The sequence below is a fragment of the Nyctereutes procyonoides genome, unplaced genomic scaffold (assembly GCF_905146905.1).
Source record: "Nyctereutes procyonoides isolate TBG_1078 unplaced genomic scaffold, NYPRO_anot_genome, whole genome shotgun sequence".
Taxonomy (NCBI): domain Eukaryota; kingdom Metazoa; phylum Chordata; class Mammalia; order Carnivora; family Canidae; genus Nyctereutes; species Nyctereutes procyonoides.
Window position 1 is genome coordinate 48,991,795 of NW_026575020.1, and position 15,929 is coordinate 49,007,723.

The 15,929-nt window shown below is 57.4% G+C and overlaps 1 protein-coding gene across 6 annotated transcripts in view; it reads left to right on the top strand.

The window, feature by feature from the left end:
* Window positions 1-556: 556 nt before the first annotated feature.
* Window positions 557-15,929, top strand: part of AXIN2 (axin 2) — a 31,261-nt gene continuing 15,888 nt past the window's right edge. For 2 of the 6 annotated variants that reach the window (XM_055321434.1, XM_055321477.1), the window contains exons 1-2: window positions 2,953-4,413; window positions 12,047-12,187. In XM_055321434.1, the coding sequence (XP_055177409.1) occupies window positions 3,599-4,413; window positions 12,047-12,187 (956 nt within the window). In that variant the 5' untranslated portion in view covers window positions 2,953-3,598. Of the gene's footprint in view, window positions 689-1,337; window positions 1,413-2,243; window positions 2,314-2,389; window positions 2,518-2,952; window positions 4,414-12,046; window positions 12,188-15,929 lie in introns of those variants that run through there. The other 4 variants (XM_055321449.1, XM_055321440.1, XM_055321457.1 and 1 more) reach the window with 4 other exon arrangements.

Here is a 15,929-nt window from a genome sequence, read left to right on the forward strand (position 1 = left end):
TGCGTGCAGGACGGCCTTCGCCCTCTGACACTCGGCCGGTGGATCCCAGGACTGGAACTCCCTTCATAAGAGCCCCAAATCCCAGGGAAACTTGACTAGAGGTGCAAAAGTGTTTGATGATAGAAAGAAAGAATTAAAAAAAAAAAAAAAAAAGAAATCTGCTTGCTTGCAGTTCTGGCGGTGGCCTGAACGCTACAATAAACTGTTGCTTTGCAGAGCTGGGGAGGGCGAGGGCAGGCAGTGGGGGGGGGGGGGGGCGGGGGGAGGAAGCCGGGCAGAGAGGCCGGAGAACTTGAAAGACGGAGTTGGAACTCCGGCTGAGAGCGCCCCCGGGGGCGGCGGGGGCCTGGCAGGGGGCGGAGGAGGACGCGGGAGGGGTTGAGGCCGGAGCCGGGCCGGGCGGGGGCGGGCCGGGCGGGCGGGCGGGCGGGCGGGCGCGGGGCGCTGTCCCTTTAAGGCGGGCGGCGCGGGCCGGCCGAGCGCGGCGGTGATTGGCGCGGCGGGATCACTGGCTGCCGAGCCCGGCCCGGGGGAGGCGGCTGGAGCCGGCTGCGCTTTGATAAGGTCCTGGCAACTCGGTAACAACCCGAGCGCCGGGAAATAAAAATAGCCGCTCGCAGCCATGGACCTGGGGGCCGCCCGGCGTCCCAGGCGCCCGTCTCCCCCGCCGGGAGCCCTGCAGTAGAAGGTGGGGGTGCGGGCGCGGCCCCCGCCGAGCCGCTTCAAAGGAAGCGCCCCCCGGGCCGGGGCCGGGGCCGGGGCCGGGGCCGGGGCCGGGGCCGGGGTCGCGCCGGGCCGCGCCGCGGGCGCCGGGGGCGGGCGGGGGTCCGCGCGCGCGGCGGGGCGGGGCGGGGCGGGGCGGGGCGCGGCGAGCCCACGGCCCCGGGGAGGGGCGGCGGGGGCGCGGGGGGCGGCCCGGGGCGCGGCCGGCGCGTACCTCCCTTTCAGGACCGTGCGCTCGGCTCGCGCCTTTGAAGTGCACAGTTAAATCCACGGCGCAGTTTTTGTTGGAAGCGCCCGGAGGACATTTGGTGCGCGGAGCGACTGCTGGAAACCGGACCCGCGCGGAAAGCCGGGCCGGGCGGGGGCCGGAGGGGCCGGAGGGGCCGGGGGCGGCCGCGGCGGGGGCGGGGGCGGGGGCGGGGGCGGAGGCCCACTCGGGTCTTTTGCATAAAAGGGGCGGCGGAGCGCGCCGCTCGCCCTCCCTCCCCGAGGCTCCCGCTCCAGCCCCGGGGCCGTCGTCTCCCCGCGCCGCCCTCCCCCGCCGCGCGCCTCCCGATGCTCCCCGACGCCGCGACCGGCCCGGGGGGGCCCGGGGCTGCCGCCGCCGCCAGCCGAGCCGGGGGCCGGGGCCGGGGCCCTGCCCGGGGCGCCTGCGAGGTCTCGCCGCGGAGCGCGCGCGCCGATGCCTGGTGAGTGCGAGGCCGCGGCGGCCGGGCGGCCCGCGCGCTTTGATGTGCCGGCGGCCTTTGAAGTTGGCGGCCCGGCTATTTCGGGGCGCTCTCCGGGCGGGCGCGGCGCCCGGCGCTCCGGGGGGCTTGGCCCGGCCGCCCCGCGCGCCCGGAGCCCGGGGCCCCCCTCGGCGGCGGGGCGGCGGGGGCGGCGGCGGAGAGACTTCTGCGAGTGGCGGCGGCGGGGGCGGCGGGGGCAGGTCTCGTCCCCCCGCCCCCCACCCCCACCCCGGGGTCGCGACGCTGCGGTCCTCACGGACGCGAGCCGGGGCGCGAGTGCGCGGGAGAGCTGCGGAAGGTGGGATGAAAGGGTGGCGGCGCCCCCCGCGCAGGGCGCCCTCCCCGCCCCTCCCCCGCCCCCTCCTCCCCTCCCGCCTCTCGGCCCCCCTCCCCGCCTCCCCGCCTCCCCGCCTCCCCCCTCCCCTCTCCCCTCCCGGCAGCCGGGCCGCGCTTAGGGGCCCCGAGCGCCGGGCCAGGCTCAGTCTGCGCGCAGGAGCGGCCCGAGCCCGGGGCGCCCGCGCCGCCCGCGTCCTCGTCCCCGCCCGGGCCCCGCGCCCCGCGCCCCGCGCCCCGCGCCCCGGCCCCCTGTGCGGAGAGGCAGGGACTCCGCGCGTCGCCATTGCTGGACCGGGCTGCCGCTTCCCGAGCCTTTGCTGCGGGCGCCTCTGCGAGCGGCGGCGCCGGGGACCGGCCCGGGCTCGGGGTGCGGCGGGCGCCCCGGGGGCTGCGGCTCCCCGCTCGGCGGCCCGAGAGGCCCCCGCCCCGGGGCTCTGGGCGCGTTCGGTTGGATTTGGGCCGGGGGGGCGGGCCGGGGGGGTCGGCGGAGATGAGAGCCCGGCCTCGGGCCGCCTTCGTCTTGCAGGTAACGGGGCCGCCCCACCTTCCCTCCGCCCGCCCGCGCGGCCCCGCACCCCGCACCCCGCACCCCGCCGGCTGCGGGGTCGCGCCCCATCCCCCGGCCCGCCCCTGCCCCGCCCGGGTCGGCTCCTTCCCGTGCTGGGGAGAGCGCCTTGTTTGTTGGTTAGAGATGAGACTTTTTCTCTTTTGGAGAAAAGACGGGATTGAGGTCAGTAGAGTTTGGGATTCTTGGCACAGGCAGTGGTAGCGTGAGACGGTTTCTGATCCGGTTCTGCAGGGCTCGCGGCCCCGGGAGGGGAGCTGGGGGCGGGGGCGGGGGCGGGGGCCGCGGGGGCGGCGGGTCCCGAGGCTGCTCAGCCTCTCTCGCAAAGTTTGAAGATCAAAGTCTTGTCTGAGCGGGTGGATCTCAGGTTCTGGGGGACGGGGGCCGCCGCGGTGTAGACTGGAGCCGGATTCTTGGCGGGAGGCGGGGGCGCAGCGGACATTTACATCTGGGTGGAGGGGGGCGCCCAGCTGGGAGCCCATTGCGCCCCTCGCTGGGCGGGCTTCGCGCTCGGCCGCGGATCTTCTGAATTTTTAAGGGGTGGGAAGGGGGAGCGCCGAGGGAAAGGGTGGGTGGGGGGAATGGGAACCAGATGCCGGGGAAGGGCACGTTTGGAGCTCGATTTATCTGTGCGGAGCGCCGAGTGGGGAAATTTACCGAAATTGGTTTCACCTGCACACCGCCCGGCGGCTGCGAGTGCGCGTCTCCGGAGTTGATGCTGTCGTGGGGGAGGGGAGGGGAGGGGAGGGGAGCGGAGGGGAGCGGAGCGGGGCCGAGCGGGGCCGAGCGGGGCCCAGGCTGCCCTGCGTGCGCCCCGGCCGACCGGGTTTTGGAAGGTTCAGTCTTACACCTTCCAAACCCCTCCGCCCCCACCTCCCACCCTCCGCGCTCCCCGCTCACCTTCCCCGCCCCTCCCCCCCCCAATTGTGCAGGGAGCTCAGATTTCGCCTTTGAAAAAGCAGCGTCTGATACTTTAGATGAGCACCTCGCAGATAGCTGGGTTGCTTGATTTGAATTTGAGGAGTTGAAAAGCCTGTTTACTTTCTTGCTTTGATGTTGGGTAGATCTGGTTTTGATTAGATCAATACCCCTTTCTCTCTCCCTGCCTCCCCCCTTCCTTTTCTTTCCAGAAAGGAGGCTCAGATGAGCCCCTGCTGACTTGAGAGAGAAAGAGAGACCACGCTGATTGCTGAGAGGAACTGGGGGAAGGGAACAAACAAACTCCGTCGCGAAGAACTCCCTCACCATGAGCAGTGCTGTGTTGGTGACTTGCCTCCCAGACCCCAGCAGCAGCTTCCACGAGGATGCCCCCCGACCCCCGGTTCCGGGGGAGGAAGGGGAGACCCCGCCGTGCCAGCCCGGGCTAGGAAAGGGCCAGGTCACCAAACCCATGCCCGTGTCCTCCAACGCCAGGCGCAATGAGGATGGGTTGGGGGAGCCTGAGGGGCGGGCGTCCCCGGATTCCCCTCTGACCCGGTGGACCAAGTCCTTGCACTCCTTGTTGGGCGATCAAGATGGTGCTTATCTCTTCCGCACTTTCCTGGAGAGGGACAAATGCGTGGATACCTTAGACTTCTGGTTTGCCTGCAACGGATTCAGGCAGATGAACCTGAAGGATACCAAAACTTTACGAGTAGCCAAAGCGATCTACAAAAGGTACATCGAGAACAACAGCATTGTCTCCAAGCAGCTGAAGCCTGCCACCAAAACCTACATAAGAGATGGCATCAAGAAGCAGCAGATTGATTCCATCATGTTTGACCAGGCACAGACTGAGATCCAGTCGGTGATGGAAGAAAATGCCTACCAGATGTTTTTGACTTCTGATATATACCTCGAATATGTGAGGAGTGGGGGAGAAAACACAGCTTACATGAGTAACGGGGGACTGGGCAGCCTCAAGGTCGTGTGTGGCTATCTCCCCACCTTGAATGAGGAAGAGGAGTGGGCTTGTGCGGACTTCAAGTGCAAACTGTCACCCACCGTGGTTGGCCTGTCCAGCAAAACCCTGAGGGCGACGGCGAATGTGAGGTCCACGGAGACTGTCGAAAATGGATACAGGTAAGACGTGGTCCGTCTGGGGAGGGGGCCGGGTGGGGTGGGGGTAGGGCTGGAAGACGGGGTGGACTCGGCAGATGTTTCGAGTTAAGTGGGGGGGCAGATGGTGGGATGGATGTGCTGCAGAGGCTGACAAAGGTCTGTTGAGAGCTAGGACCGCTGGCCACGGAGCCTTTGATCTTGGCTTGTCGTTGTTTAAAGTGGGGAGAAGTGCTGCAGACACAGCTAAATCTAAACCTGCAGTCTTCTAGGACTCACTTCAAACAGTGGCAAGCAGTATTCATTAATGCGGGTTACTTATTAGCCTGGACCAGTCTTAGAAGGCTGAGAGAGAGAGAGAGAGAGAGAGAGAGGATAGCAGCTTTTGATGCCTCTGAGTCACCAAATACACTAAGCACCGGTTTTGGAGGGGTCATTCACCACTAATCAGGAGAGAGGAATTAATGTGGCTGGGGAGGCAGCTGGGTTGTGGAGGCAGGAATATCGTGCGCACCCACTGGACGTGGGGGTAAGTGGGATCTTTTGAACTCCTCTGTTAAGAGCCAGCAATTGGCCTAACCCCTGAGGTGGTGGTTCTCTTTGTAGAATTCCGTATTTACCCGGCACGGAACCCTCCTAACTGGGGGAGGTCCTGTGACTTTCCTGAATATAGGACCTCTGAGCTTTAGGCTCTGCTGTTATATTAATCTAGGTTTTAAATGCTTGCAGCCCGGGGTCAGACCTCCATGGACGGTTGTGCGGCTTAGTGCTGGCGGAGAAGAGTCGTGTACAGAGGGGACGGGGCCCTGGAGTACTTTCCCTTTTTGAGGCTTCAAAGATCAACAGCCCTTTACGGAATAGCCAAGCCTTAAGATTCTTGACCTTTGGCAGCAATTTCAGACCTCCTGCTAGAATGAGTTTTTCAGTGTCTCTCCCTCCCCCTCCAGATACCCAAAATGAAGCTCTCTTTTCTAGATCCTTGTGGTTGGCATGCAGTGGAGAGGGGGGCACTTGATTGCAGTCTGCATGGCTTAGCTTGCTTCCCCTCCTGTGTTTTCCTTCGCGTGTTTGGGACCGGGGATGCACTCTGATGGCTGCCTCTGTGGAGATTGCCGTCTCCCTGTAGGGTCGGGTGTCCAGTGTCCGGCAGTAGCTGGAGGGGCAGGGGAGTCCGGTCTGAGCCTGATCGAGGGGTGATTGAGAGGTGATTGAGAGGCGGCGGAGAGAGTGGACTTTTTCACCGGGAGCGAAGAGCTTAGGCTCTGACCACCAGAGGGCGCCCCTGCAGCCCCCGGAGCTGCTTTACCCGATCTCAGACATCTGGTCTACACCTAAGTGGAACTGGATTGGCTTTTGAGAGGAAGCACAGGATCACGTGAAAGGAGTTGTTTCAGCATCTTTAAGCTGATGGTTTCAGATTGTTCTGGGGAAGATACTAGATCGGGCCTCTGTGCCTGGGCAGTCACCCGGCGGCACCTGCTGCTACCGCCCCGGTGCATTAGATGCACATTCTGGTAAATCTGTGCTGGTCTCCTTGCTCTCCGGTTTTGGCAGCTGTAGCGGAGACTACTTAAGTCCTGTGGTAAGGCTGCTTCTCCAGGGGCTTTCCGACAGTGGAGCTTCTGTGTCTTCCCAGCATCAGGACCTGAGCGTCCCTTCTGTAAACAGCACTGCGTGTGGTTTGTGTGTGGCTTGGGATGGCACCCGGAAGAAAGGGCTCCCAGGCAGGACCCTGCTGCGACCCTTCCCCTTTGTGGGTGGGCAGGAGAGAACCAGCCTGTGAGTGCCCCTCCTTCCAAAGCCCTCCCCTGGGATTTTACCAGGATTAAACTTTCTAGAGATGACTCTTGTGAAGCTCTTGAGATCCTGGGAGCAGGGACCAAAGATCCCTTGTGTTTCCAGTGCTTGCCTTCCTGGTTGTGAGCTGTGGGCACGTTTGATCTATAGCTAACACCTTTTCACCTGGCCCTGGAGTTGCTACGCTCTGTGTGTGTTTCCTCCCACTGTTGGGTTGAAATGAAGTGTTTTACCTGGACTCCCTGAAGCCCACACGTCTTAACTGAGCATCGTCACAGATAACTTAAGACCTATCCCATTTCATTTTGACACGCAAGCTCCTCAGGTGTACCTATGGTGTATTGGGAGGTGTCCCAAATTATTCCAAGGCCCAGCTTCCAGCCCTGTCCACTCATCACTACCTGAGGGGTTCCCAGATGTCCTTCTGTACAATGATAGGGCACCATCCCTTCTGTTCGTGTCCTACTTTGCTCTTGGGATCAAGATAATAGACCAGAAAGCCCTTTGTAAAGGGAAATGTTCCCAACTCTCGCAAAGCATTAGCATTCGAATCATTGAATCATGATAAGGCGTGGATTTGTGAAAAGGGTGACCAGGTTAGGATACCGTTTTCAGAGAGTGACTCTGGGCTTCTAGATTCACTGTAAAGTTGGAGAGTAGCCCCCACCCCCAGCCCCACCCCCCTGAAGTCTGTCTTTTCAGCCAGTTCTTGGGATGTAGGGATCCTGTCCAACTCTTCCAAGCCCGCCTCCCCTTCCAGTAGGCTCACTCATCAAGCAAGGTACGTGGCAGATGGGATGGGCTTCAGAAGCCAGTGACATGAATGAAACCGACAACTCGAGCCCTGCTGAGGGGTCCGCCTGCCTTCGCTGTTGAGGAGCAGCCTTGGCAGCTGGGTGCCAAGAGCGCTGGCTCGTCTTCCAAGCCCTGTGTTTACCTTGGTCACTCAGCGGAGGCCTCCTTTCTAATGACTTGTTTGTGTCCTCACTGATTTGGTGTCAGGTTTAATATAAATAGTTGGAACGGAAGAGCAGGAATTATTCTCGGAGGGAAGGACTCTGGTTTGTGAGTGCTTGAGTGGGCTGCCTGGGCTTTTGATGGTCTCTATAAATAACTTTGAGCAAGAGTGACCGGTTAGTGGAAGCACGTGTAAAAGCCCCACTGCGCAGACACTCGCACGAGCGCGCGCACACACACACACACACACACACACACACACACAGTGTTGAGGTGTGTGTAGAGGGGCTGTGGGATTAGGAGCTCAGCCCAGCATTTATTTTGGGAAGGACACAGTGTTGGGCTCACAGAGTGCTCCCTTGTGTCCTTCCCCGTCTGCCCTGGCGCTGGGGCCATCCTGTACCAGCCGGGTCTCCTCTGTCTCCCATTGGACCCTCTCCTCTGGCCTCCCTTAAAAATAAGTCAGGCCTAGCAGATGGCCCTCTGCTGGCTCCAAGTGCTTCCTGTTCTCTGAAAGAACTCGCTGATGAGGCCCGTTTTTGTGCGAAGCCACTGGAATCAAGCTTGGCTTCAATTATCAAAGAAAATGATGCCATAGGAAAGATATGCTGGAAGCAGTAGCCTCCAGTTAGAGGCTGGAATCTCTGATGAAGGCAGTTTGCTGAGACACACTTGTAGAAGTCCACCTCTCCGCAATGGCTCAGCCACCCAGTGCTAGGCCCCTCCCTGAGCACCCCCTGCTCATGCCTTAGCAAACTGCCCTTTGGGCGGTGACTTGGTGAGTACATGGTCAGAGGGCTTGTGGAAAGCCCTAAACGCACAGCTTTCGAAGCAAATACTTTTTTAAGTTGCATTGTCTTGAGAGGAGACCCAGAAGGAGGCCCCAAAGGTCAGGTCTGTTGTGACGCCTGGATGGCAGCTTTGCCCTGCTGTATGGGGAGGGGGCAGGGGCCACAGCACTGGCATCCAGATAAGAGATAAGAGTAAGCTGGGGAGAAAAAAAAAAAAGAGCCAGCAAACAATTTCCCTTCCCTTAAGGTCCCAGGAGACTGTGCTACCTGACAGCTGAAAGCCCTGTGCACACGCAAGCTTCGAGCGGAGGTCCGTGGATGCACTCCCAGGGCAAAATCTGTACCATAGGCCTCCGCTCTCTGTAGGAATTTAAAATCCTTGCAGTAACTGTGAGAGCACGGCAGCCCCGAGAAATAATCAAAGCATCTGGGTACAATTACTGTAGCGTGGTTGAGTTTCTTTCTTTCTTTCTTTCTTTCTTTCTTTCTTTCTTTCTTTCTTTCTTTCTTTCTTTCTTTCTTTCTTTCGATTCAAGAAAAGAACTCTAATCCACTTTCTTAAAATCATGTGGTGATTTTGACAACATTCTGGGTTCTTAAAAATTAAGTTTCTGTCCTCCACAACCCTGCTCCTTCCTTGGCTTCGTATCCCCCCCATCCCCCCCCCCCCCCCCCCGTTATGATTGCAGGAAAATCCAAATACTTTCCTGCAGTCAAGTGAGCTAAGGGCAGTATAGTCCATGTTTAATTACTGGTCGCACAGGAGCCCTCTATTTTGGAAGCCAGGGAGGACAAGTTTATTTTGGGATCCGTGTGTTTTGTGATCTACTCCAAGGAGTGCAAAGCCGTGAGCACACATGGGATTTGGGGAGGGAGGAGGGATTTCTATTGAGTCATTTGCTCCCTGTAGAGGTTGACTTCAGGACATTGTCACTGAGTTAATGCCACAGGGACAGAGCAGTGGAGTCATAGAGAGTGTCTGAATGCTCTTTAGGGCTCTGTGGGCTCTTTTGATCTTACACTAATGCCTCTTGGACTAAAATACTTTTCAGCAACCCCATCAGATGGCCCTCAGGTCTTTTAAGGAAGTTCAGCAAAGGCTAGAATTTCTGCCATGCTCTGCCAGCTGGGGAGACGCAGGCAGAGAAGACCGATCTGGTCCTTGCCCTCATGGAGCTTACAGTCTGGTTGCACAGGACAGGCATTCATCGTGTAGACACACCAGCGCCGCGTGACTACGAGTCATGCTAAATTCCGCAGAAGAAAGAAGGGCCACGACAGCTCTGTTCTCCTTGGCAGCTGGTTTTGGGGGGTATTACTAATATCTCCGCAAATCACAGCGCCCTGGTTCTTCAGAGAACATAAGAACTTCGTGCTGATGGCCACGTTTGAACCATGTATTTTTTAGGTGAGGACCCTATGTCCATGGAGGCGGTGACTCGACTGTGGTCACCTGCTGGCTGGGAGCCAAGTCAGCACCAGCTCTCGGCCTCTCGATTCCCGTTCCCTATCCAGGGCTTAGAGCACTTTCCTACCACTGGGTTTCTGAAAGCTAGGAGGGGACCCTGAAGAGGTGTCCTCGTCTGCCCTGCTTTGAGGCAGTAGCCCTGTCCAAGCACTTGAGAGAGGAGGGAGCTTTGGATTGTTTTAAGCACTTGGATGAGTCCATAGCCCCATACACTCCAGGGCTCTAGTTGGACCAAGTAGGAAGTGCTTTCTATGGACTTAAAAGTCCATTTCCTCTTGTCCTGCCTTTACTGGCAGTGCCAGACGAAGCCATCCTCTCCTCTCTTTTGACTTCCCTTATCAACTAGGAAACTCTTTGACTCCATCATCCCTCCTCCAAGAAAAGTCAACTGCCTTTCCTTTGCTCCCACTCATCCTCTCTCTCCAGTCTTGGTGTCTCCAAATGCCGTATTGAGGACACGGGACCACAGCTGAGGCATGGAGGGCCTTACCGTCCTCATGTAATCATCGCCACATATCCTGGGAGGTGGGGAGACTTCTTGTCCTCTACCGATGGGAGGACAGAGCCTGTGTCTCAATGACAGCTCAGGGTCACCCGGTCCAAGATACTCAGCGGGTTCATGTATGCCATTCCTCATTTGTACTTTCTGGTCAGTTCTGCATCCACGTACTGTTTCCAAGATGTGGCCTTATGTTCCATTCCAGCTTGATAGAGCAGAATCATGGTTCCCACTGACGCTGAGCCCTCTAGGAGTCTGGATGTGGGTTCACTGTGGCCACATCCCCAGCCAAGTGGCCTCCAATGAGGCTTTTGGCCCCTACCTAGGGCTCTGGGCCCCCTGCCCTGGTTGTGAGGCTGTAAGGTGACTGAGCAGTAGACACTCCTTGAGCACCTACTGTGTGCGCCAAACAGCGCACCTCTACTAAGCGCTCAGTCTTTGGCAACTCGGTTTTTATTCACATTTCTAAACTAAAGATGCTGCCTTTGGTTCATTCTGGCTCTAGAATGTTTGGACTCTGGACATACCCTTAGCAACAGGGCCCACCTGTTAACCATCTTTCCCATCATAGCCGCCCCCGCCGAGGCTCTGACACCAGACTGTGGCCACAGCTCCTGCCCGCGCCCCACCCTCCCTCAGTCCAATGTGGTGGCACAGCCTGGGTCACGCATGCCGCCAGAACTTTTCAAACCCTTGAGGCTGGTCTTTGTATTAGGCAAAAAGAGTTTGGTTGAGAGCCAAACAAATCCGTGTCATGCAAGTGACGTCTGGCTCTGACCCCAGGCAGGCTGGTGAGGTGGGCCCAGAGCTCCTCCTCCCCTCGGGGGCTGCGAGCACAGGATGGTGTGATGTGTGTGAACGTGTGCCCCTCTTTGTGAGCCTGTGCCAACACTGTGTCTGCCTCCCCCAGGGCACCCCCCTGTTAATCGGGACCAGGCCACTGGTGCCAGGAGACCAGGGACTCTGGTGGGGCCAATCCACAGCCTGCAACGGTGCCACACACATAGGAGGTGAACAGGAGCTGGGTGATGGCACGCAGGGACTGCTTTGACCTTTCAAGAGTCCCTTTCATCTGCCATCCCCCCAGGCCATCCTTATAGAGATCTGAGCAATGGCCTGATGGAGTCAGTTCTCTCCTCTGGGCCTTCCTCTTCTCCCCCAGTTGATTCCTTTGCTGTTGGCTTAGACTTGGTGGGCCCAATGGAGGGTGCCGGGGTCTGTCAAGGGGGCCTTTTGCAGGCCCCTTCCTGCAGCCCGCTGCCCACTGTGGCTCCTTCCTCCTTCTCCCCTCACGTCCCTCACTGATGACATGAGGAATGCAACCCAGCAGGGGACAGACACACTGGTTGTTCTGAGAGGAGATCAAGAGGGCAGGGTGGGGAGGCAGAGGCCACTGAAACAAAGGGCAGGAGACACCAGAGGAGGGGCCCGGACCTTCCTTTGAAACAGCTGTGCTGCTCATTTTAATCCTGTGGTCTTGGTCTTAGCCTGGCTGCTGGTGGGGGCAGGGTGGGGGAGGGCACAGCAGGGCCCGGCTCCAGGGGTGGGGTGTGGGGGGTGGAAGTCCTGAATGTTGTCTTGAGCTTTTCCATCCCATCCGCCCAGTGTGCTGGGCCCAGGGTTGAGATGAGTGGGCTGTGCTAGGTCCTTGGCTGCTTGAATCTCGGAGCTATGCTAACCGACCCGGGATGGGGAGCTTGGATGCGTAAGACATCTTGGGGCCCAAAAACTGTGTTCTTCCAGTGCAGGCTTGGACGTGGCCGTGGGAGGGAGAAGACCCTTCCCCTCTACAGACGTTTTCTCCTCTTTCATGTGATAGCCTCCCCCCTAGTGCAGAGTCCAGTGCCTTCCTCTTTCGGAGGGTGTGTTTAGTACTTTGTAGGATCCCCGGGGCTGCTCAAGGCTTCCTCTGTTCCTGGCAGACCTGCCCTTGGCAGCAGACGAACCCAGCCCTCTTTCTCCCCAGGGCTGGCTGGTGGCTCACCTGCCCTCCCTAAGTGGCCCCTGCTGTCTGCCCAGATGCGCAACCGGCCCGGGCAGCAGGTTGGCTTGAGCACGTGGCGGGCTAGTGCGTCCCGGGGTTGCCTGGTTACGGGGGTGTCTGGTGCGAAGCCGTGATGCGCTGACCTTGTACTTTTCCCACAGGTCCTTCAAGAGGAGCGATCCCGTTAATCCATACCACGTAGGTTCTGGCTATGTCTTCGCGCCAGCTACCAGCGCCAATGATAGTGAGATCTCCAGCGATGCGCTGACGGATGACTCCATGTCCATGACGGACAGCAGCGTGTAAGTATCCTGCTGGCCTCACCGTGGACGTGGTTGGCAGCGTGGCCCGCCGGGCCAGCGGCACAGTCCTCAGCCGGCCTCAGCTGCCTTTGCAAACCCCGTCTCTGTATGTGTGGACACTTGCGTGGTAGGCGGGGAGTGTGCAGGTGCCGGGTGCTGGTGTGTGTGTGGGGGGGAAGGGTGGAGTTGGGGAGGGGCTGTGTTGAGTCTTGAGCCTTGAAGGCCCGTCAAGTTGCTAGAAAACTAAAATAAAGGTAGAAGGTTGAAATGATCATCTTGAGTTTAAAAGCCCATCTTCTGGAAGGAACACCTGGATGGCTCAGCAGTTAAGCATCTGCCTTCAGCTCAGGGTGTGACCCTGGAGTCCCTGGATCGAGTCCCGCATCGGGCTCCCTGCATGGAGCCTGCTTCTCCCTCTGCCTGTATCTCTGCCTCTCCCTCTCTCTGTGTCTCTCATGAATAAATAGATAAAAATCTTTAAAAAAAAAAAAAAAGGAAAAAGAAAGAAAGAAACCCATCTTCTGGCTGTCCTTTTGCCTTTCTTCCCTGGGTAGAAGTGCTGGGCTGCTCTTGGAACCCGGCGTCCAGTCTGCAGAACCAGCAGCGGGGAGCAGGGTTTGTGTGTGGGTGTGTTCACTGTTTTCTGAAGGAAAAAGCATTGAAGGTGAGACTCAGAAAGCCAGAGATCTCTCTGTGCTGTCCCCTCATGGATGTGTTCTTTGGACGTTGTTCAGTTCACTAAGTGTTGGCAGGTGCCTTGTCTGTGTCAGGTTCTACCCCTGAGTGGGGCTTCTCTCCAGAGTCACCTGATCTTGGATCTTTTGATGATGAATGCATCCGGCATATTAAGAGTTTGTTCCTTTTTTTTAAAAAAAGCTGGGGGTGGGGATCCCTGGGTGGCTCAGTGGTTTGGCGCCTGCCTTGGGCCCAGGGCGTGATCCTAGAGTCCTAAGATCTAGTCCCATGTCGGGATCCCTGCAGGGAGCCTGCTTCTCCCTCTGCCTGTGTCTCTGCCTTTCTCTCCCTGTCTCTGTATATCTCATGAATAAAGAAAATCTTAAAAAAAAAGAGAGAGAAGAAAGAATTTATTATTAAAGGATAGTTGACACAGTGTTCTATTCGATTCAGGTGTGCAGCATAGCGAATCCACATTTCTGCACGTTAGTGCTCAGCACAATAAGCGTAGTCCCCACCTGTCACCACACAGTGTTGTTACAGAGCGACCGGTGATAGTGCCCATGCCGTACTCTTCATCTCTGCGACTTCCTTACTGTGTTCCTGGAGGCTTGTACCTCTTAATGCTCTTCACCTATTTCGTGCATCCCTGCCATCCACCTCGGTTTATTCCTTCGCTTTCTGAAAACAATCCAAGTCATCTGTGTGGTAGGTCTGATGAGGTCAGCAGGCCATCCGGTGGGGTCACAATTTGCATCAAAAGTCATTCAAAGTCACGCAGTGGTGATCTCTGAGTGGAGAAAAGCCATTCTCTGTGTCTCCTTGCAGGCTGTGTATGTGTGTATGTGTTGAGCTGGGTATCCCCATCTCTTGCCATCCTTTGAGATTCTGATTCGGGAGGTTCAAGGGAGGTGGAGCCTGGGGTTGGGCAAAACTTCCAAGAGCTCACCCAACTTCCACTGGAGAACTAACCATTCCAGAAATGGTCTTTGAAGCCTTCCCACAAGTCGGGATCTCTTTTGATAAGGGGACAGTTTTGAAAGGCAAACCCACTGAGCCGTGTATTAGGACATATGTAGAGTTTGTTCATTTTACCATCCTAAAACTGGACCATCTCTTCTTCCAGTTTGTTTGAAATGATCTGGTTTCTGCTGGCCAGTGTCCTGTTTTTTGGCCTGTGGCATGGAGCCAGTTGGAAGGGAAGTTGATGAAGTTGGTTTGGGAATCTACCATTGGTTTTCCTCATGTTACCTCTGATTCCCTGTTAGTAAAGGGAGAGAGAGCCACAAGGTGACAGGTTCCATTTTAATAAAAGAAGAGCATTTTGGCATTAGTGAAATTAGAATAAGGGACACACATCTTTCATCCAGCATGGAGAAATGAGGGCTTCCACGGAAGCTAGTTTTTTATCCCGACTCCACATACTTGAGAAAAATGACCTTTTGATGGTCACAGTCCTTAAAATAACACGTTTTTGTTCTATTTTTATTGAATGGTATCAGGCATAATTTATTGCTTGATCTCAACCATTGGTATCAAGATCTGTTTTCCTACCATGTAGGGTATGAGGCCATGTCAGGCTCTCTGCCCCCCACCACATACATGCTGGCAGCGCCCCCACTTTTTGAAAATGGTTGTTCTTTTTTTCTCTTGGTGATTCTGCCTGCTGTCCTATCTCGCTCCCGTCTGTGTGCTTGCTTCTAGCAACATCACTCCTTCAGCTTTCATTTGTGGATTGCGTGAGGGAGGAGTCTTAGCCTATTGAGTAAAAGGAGAGAAAGTTGGGTTGGAATGAGGGCGTTGAGTGAATCTCCCAGATCAAATGTAGTTGACACTGTAAGGCTTCTGTTTGGTGTTTTTAGAGACTGTTTTTGGCTGGCTTTCTGCCCTTGCCTGCATCTCACTCCCCACCATTGAGGTGTTGCTTTGGGGTTGTGATGAGCCGACTTGGGTGTAGTCTCCATCATGCCTGAGCCTCACAAGACCCAGTCAGAAAGGGAGGCAGTCACCTGTGACTTTCACAGTAGGGGGACAGTAGGACCCAAGGCTGGTGCAGCAGGATGGAGCTCGCGTCCGAGGCCCTTGGAGAATTTCCAGCATGAGGTGTCAGTAGAACCAGTTGATGATGAGACCTTTGAGCCACTTTGAGTTTCTTTCATTTATTAGAGAACCAGGCTGCTTTTTTTTTTAATGGTTTGGGGGAGGGGTAGGAGAGAATAGGTTCCAACTTCTCCCCTGCTCTCCCCTTCCACCCCCCCCCTTCATTATTCCCTTCTTAGAAGAACTTTCTTAATTTTCTTTTTTTTTAGAGGTGACTTTAACATTCTCAGCCTTCCCGCTTCAGCTAAGGCACTTGTGGACTTGGAGTACCGCCTAGGCCCTGTCCAGGATCAGAGGAGTAACCTTTGCCAGTCAGCTCTTCTAGGTAGCCAGGCTACCTAGCTGTAGCCAGTAAAGTCCACTTGGGTCTAGAGACAGAAAAGGGTGAGCCTCTTCATGTGCACCTTTCTCTTTGGGATCCCAAGTAGGCAGGACCTCAGCGTTGTTAGCTGTCTTGGGTTGGTGGTGAGTAAACCAGGACGTCAAGACTGAGGGAAGGTTCACAGAAGGCTGGGAGACCTGGGGCCTCAGTGTTGGGTCTGATCTGAGCCTTCTCCCAACCAAGTGGGCAAGTGATTGTCCCATGAAGCCACCGCAGCTGGACCTACGTGGGCATGTTCTTGTCACCTTGGGGCGAATTTCTCATCCGTGTAAGATCCTCCTCTCTCTGGAGTTGACAGGGCAGTTTGCTTCCTGCTGCCCACTGTGGGGGACAAAGAGGTCTCTAGGATGAGAGCCCTTGGGAGGCCGGGGGTGGTCCCCATGGGTCTCAGGCTGCCAGGTGCTTGGGGGCGGGGGGTCCCTGGGCCCTCCTGCTCTCCTGCCCCACAGGCCTGGCGTGTCCTGAGCACCCGGGCTGTGCGAGCCACTCTCTGGCTGGCCGGCCCTGGGTGTGTGTGATCTGCCGGGTGTCGGGCGGGTCACCCGGGATTCCCAGGGCTGGGATTAGACCCCTCTTCAGAGCTCT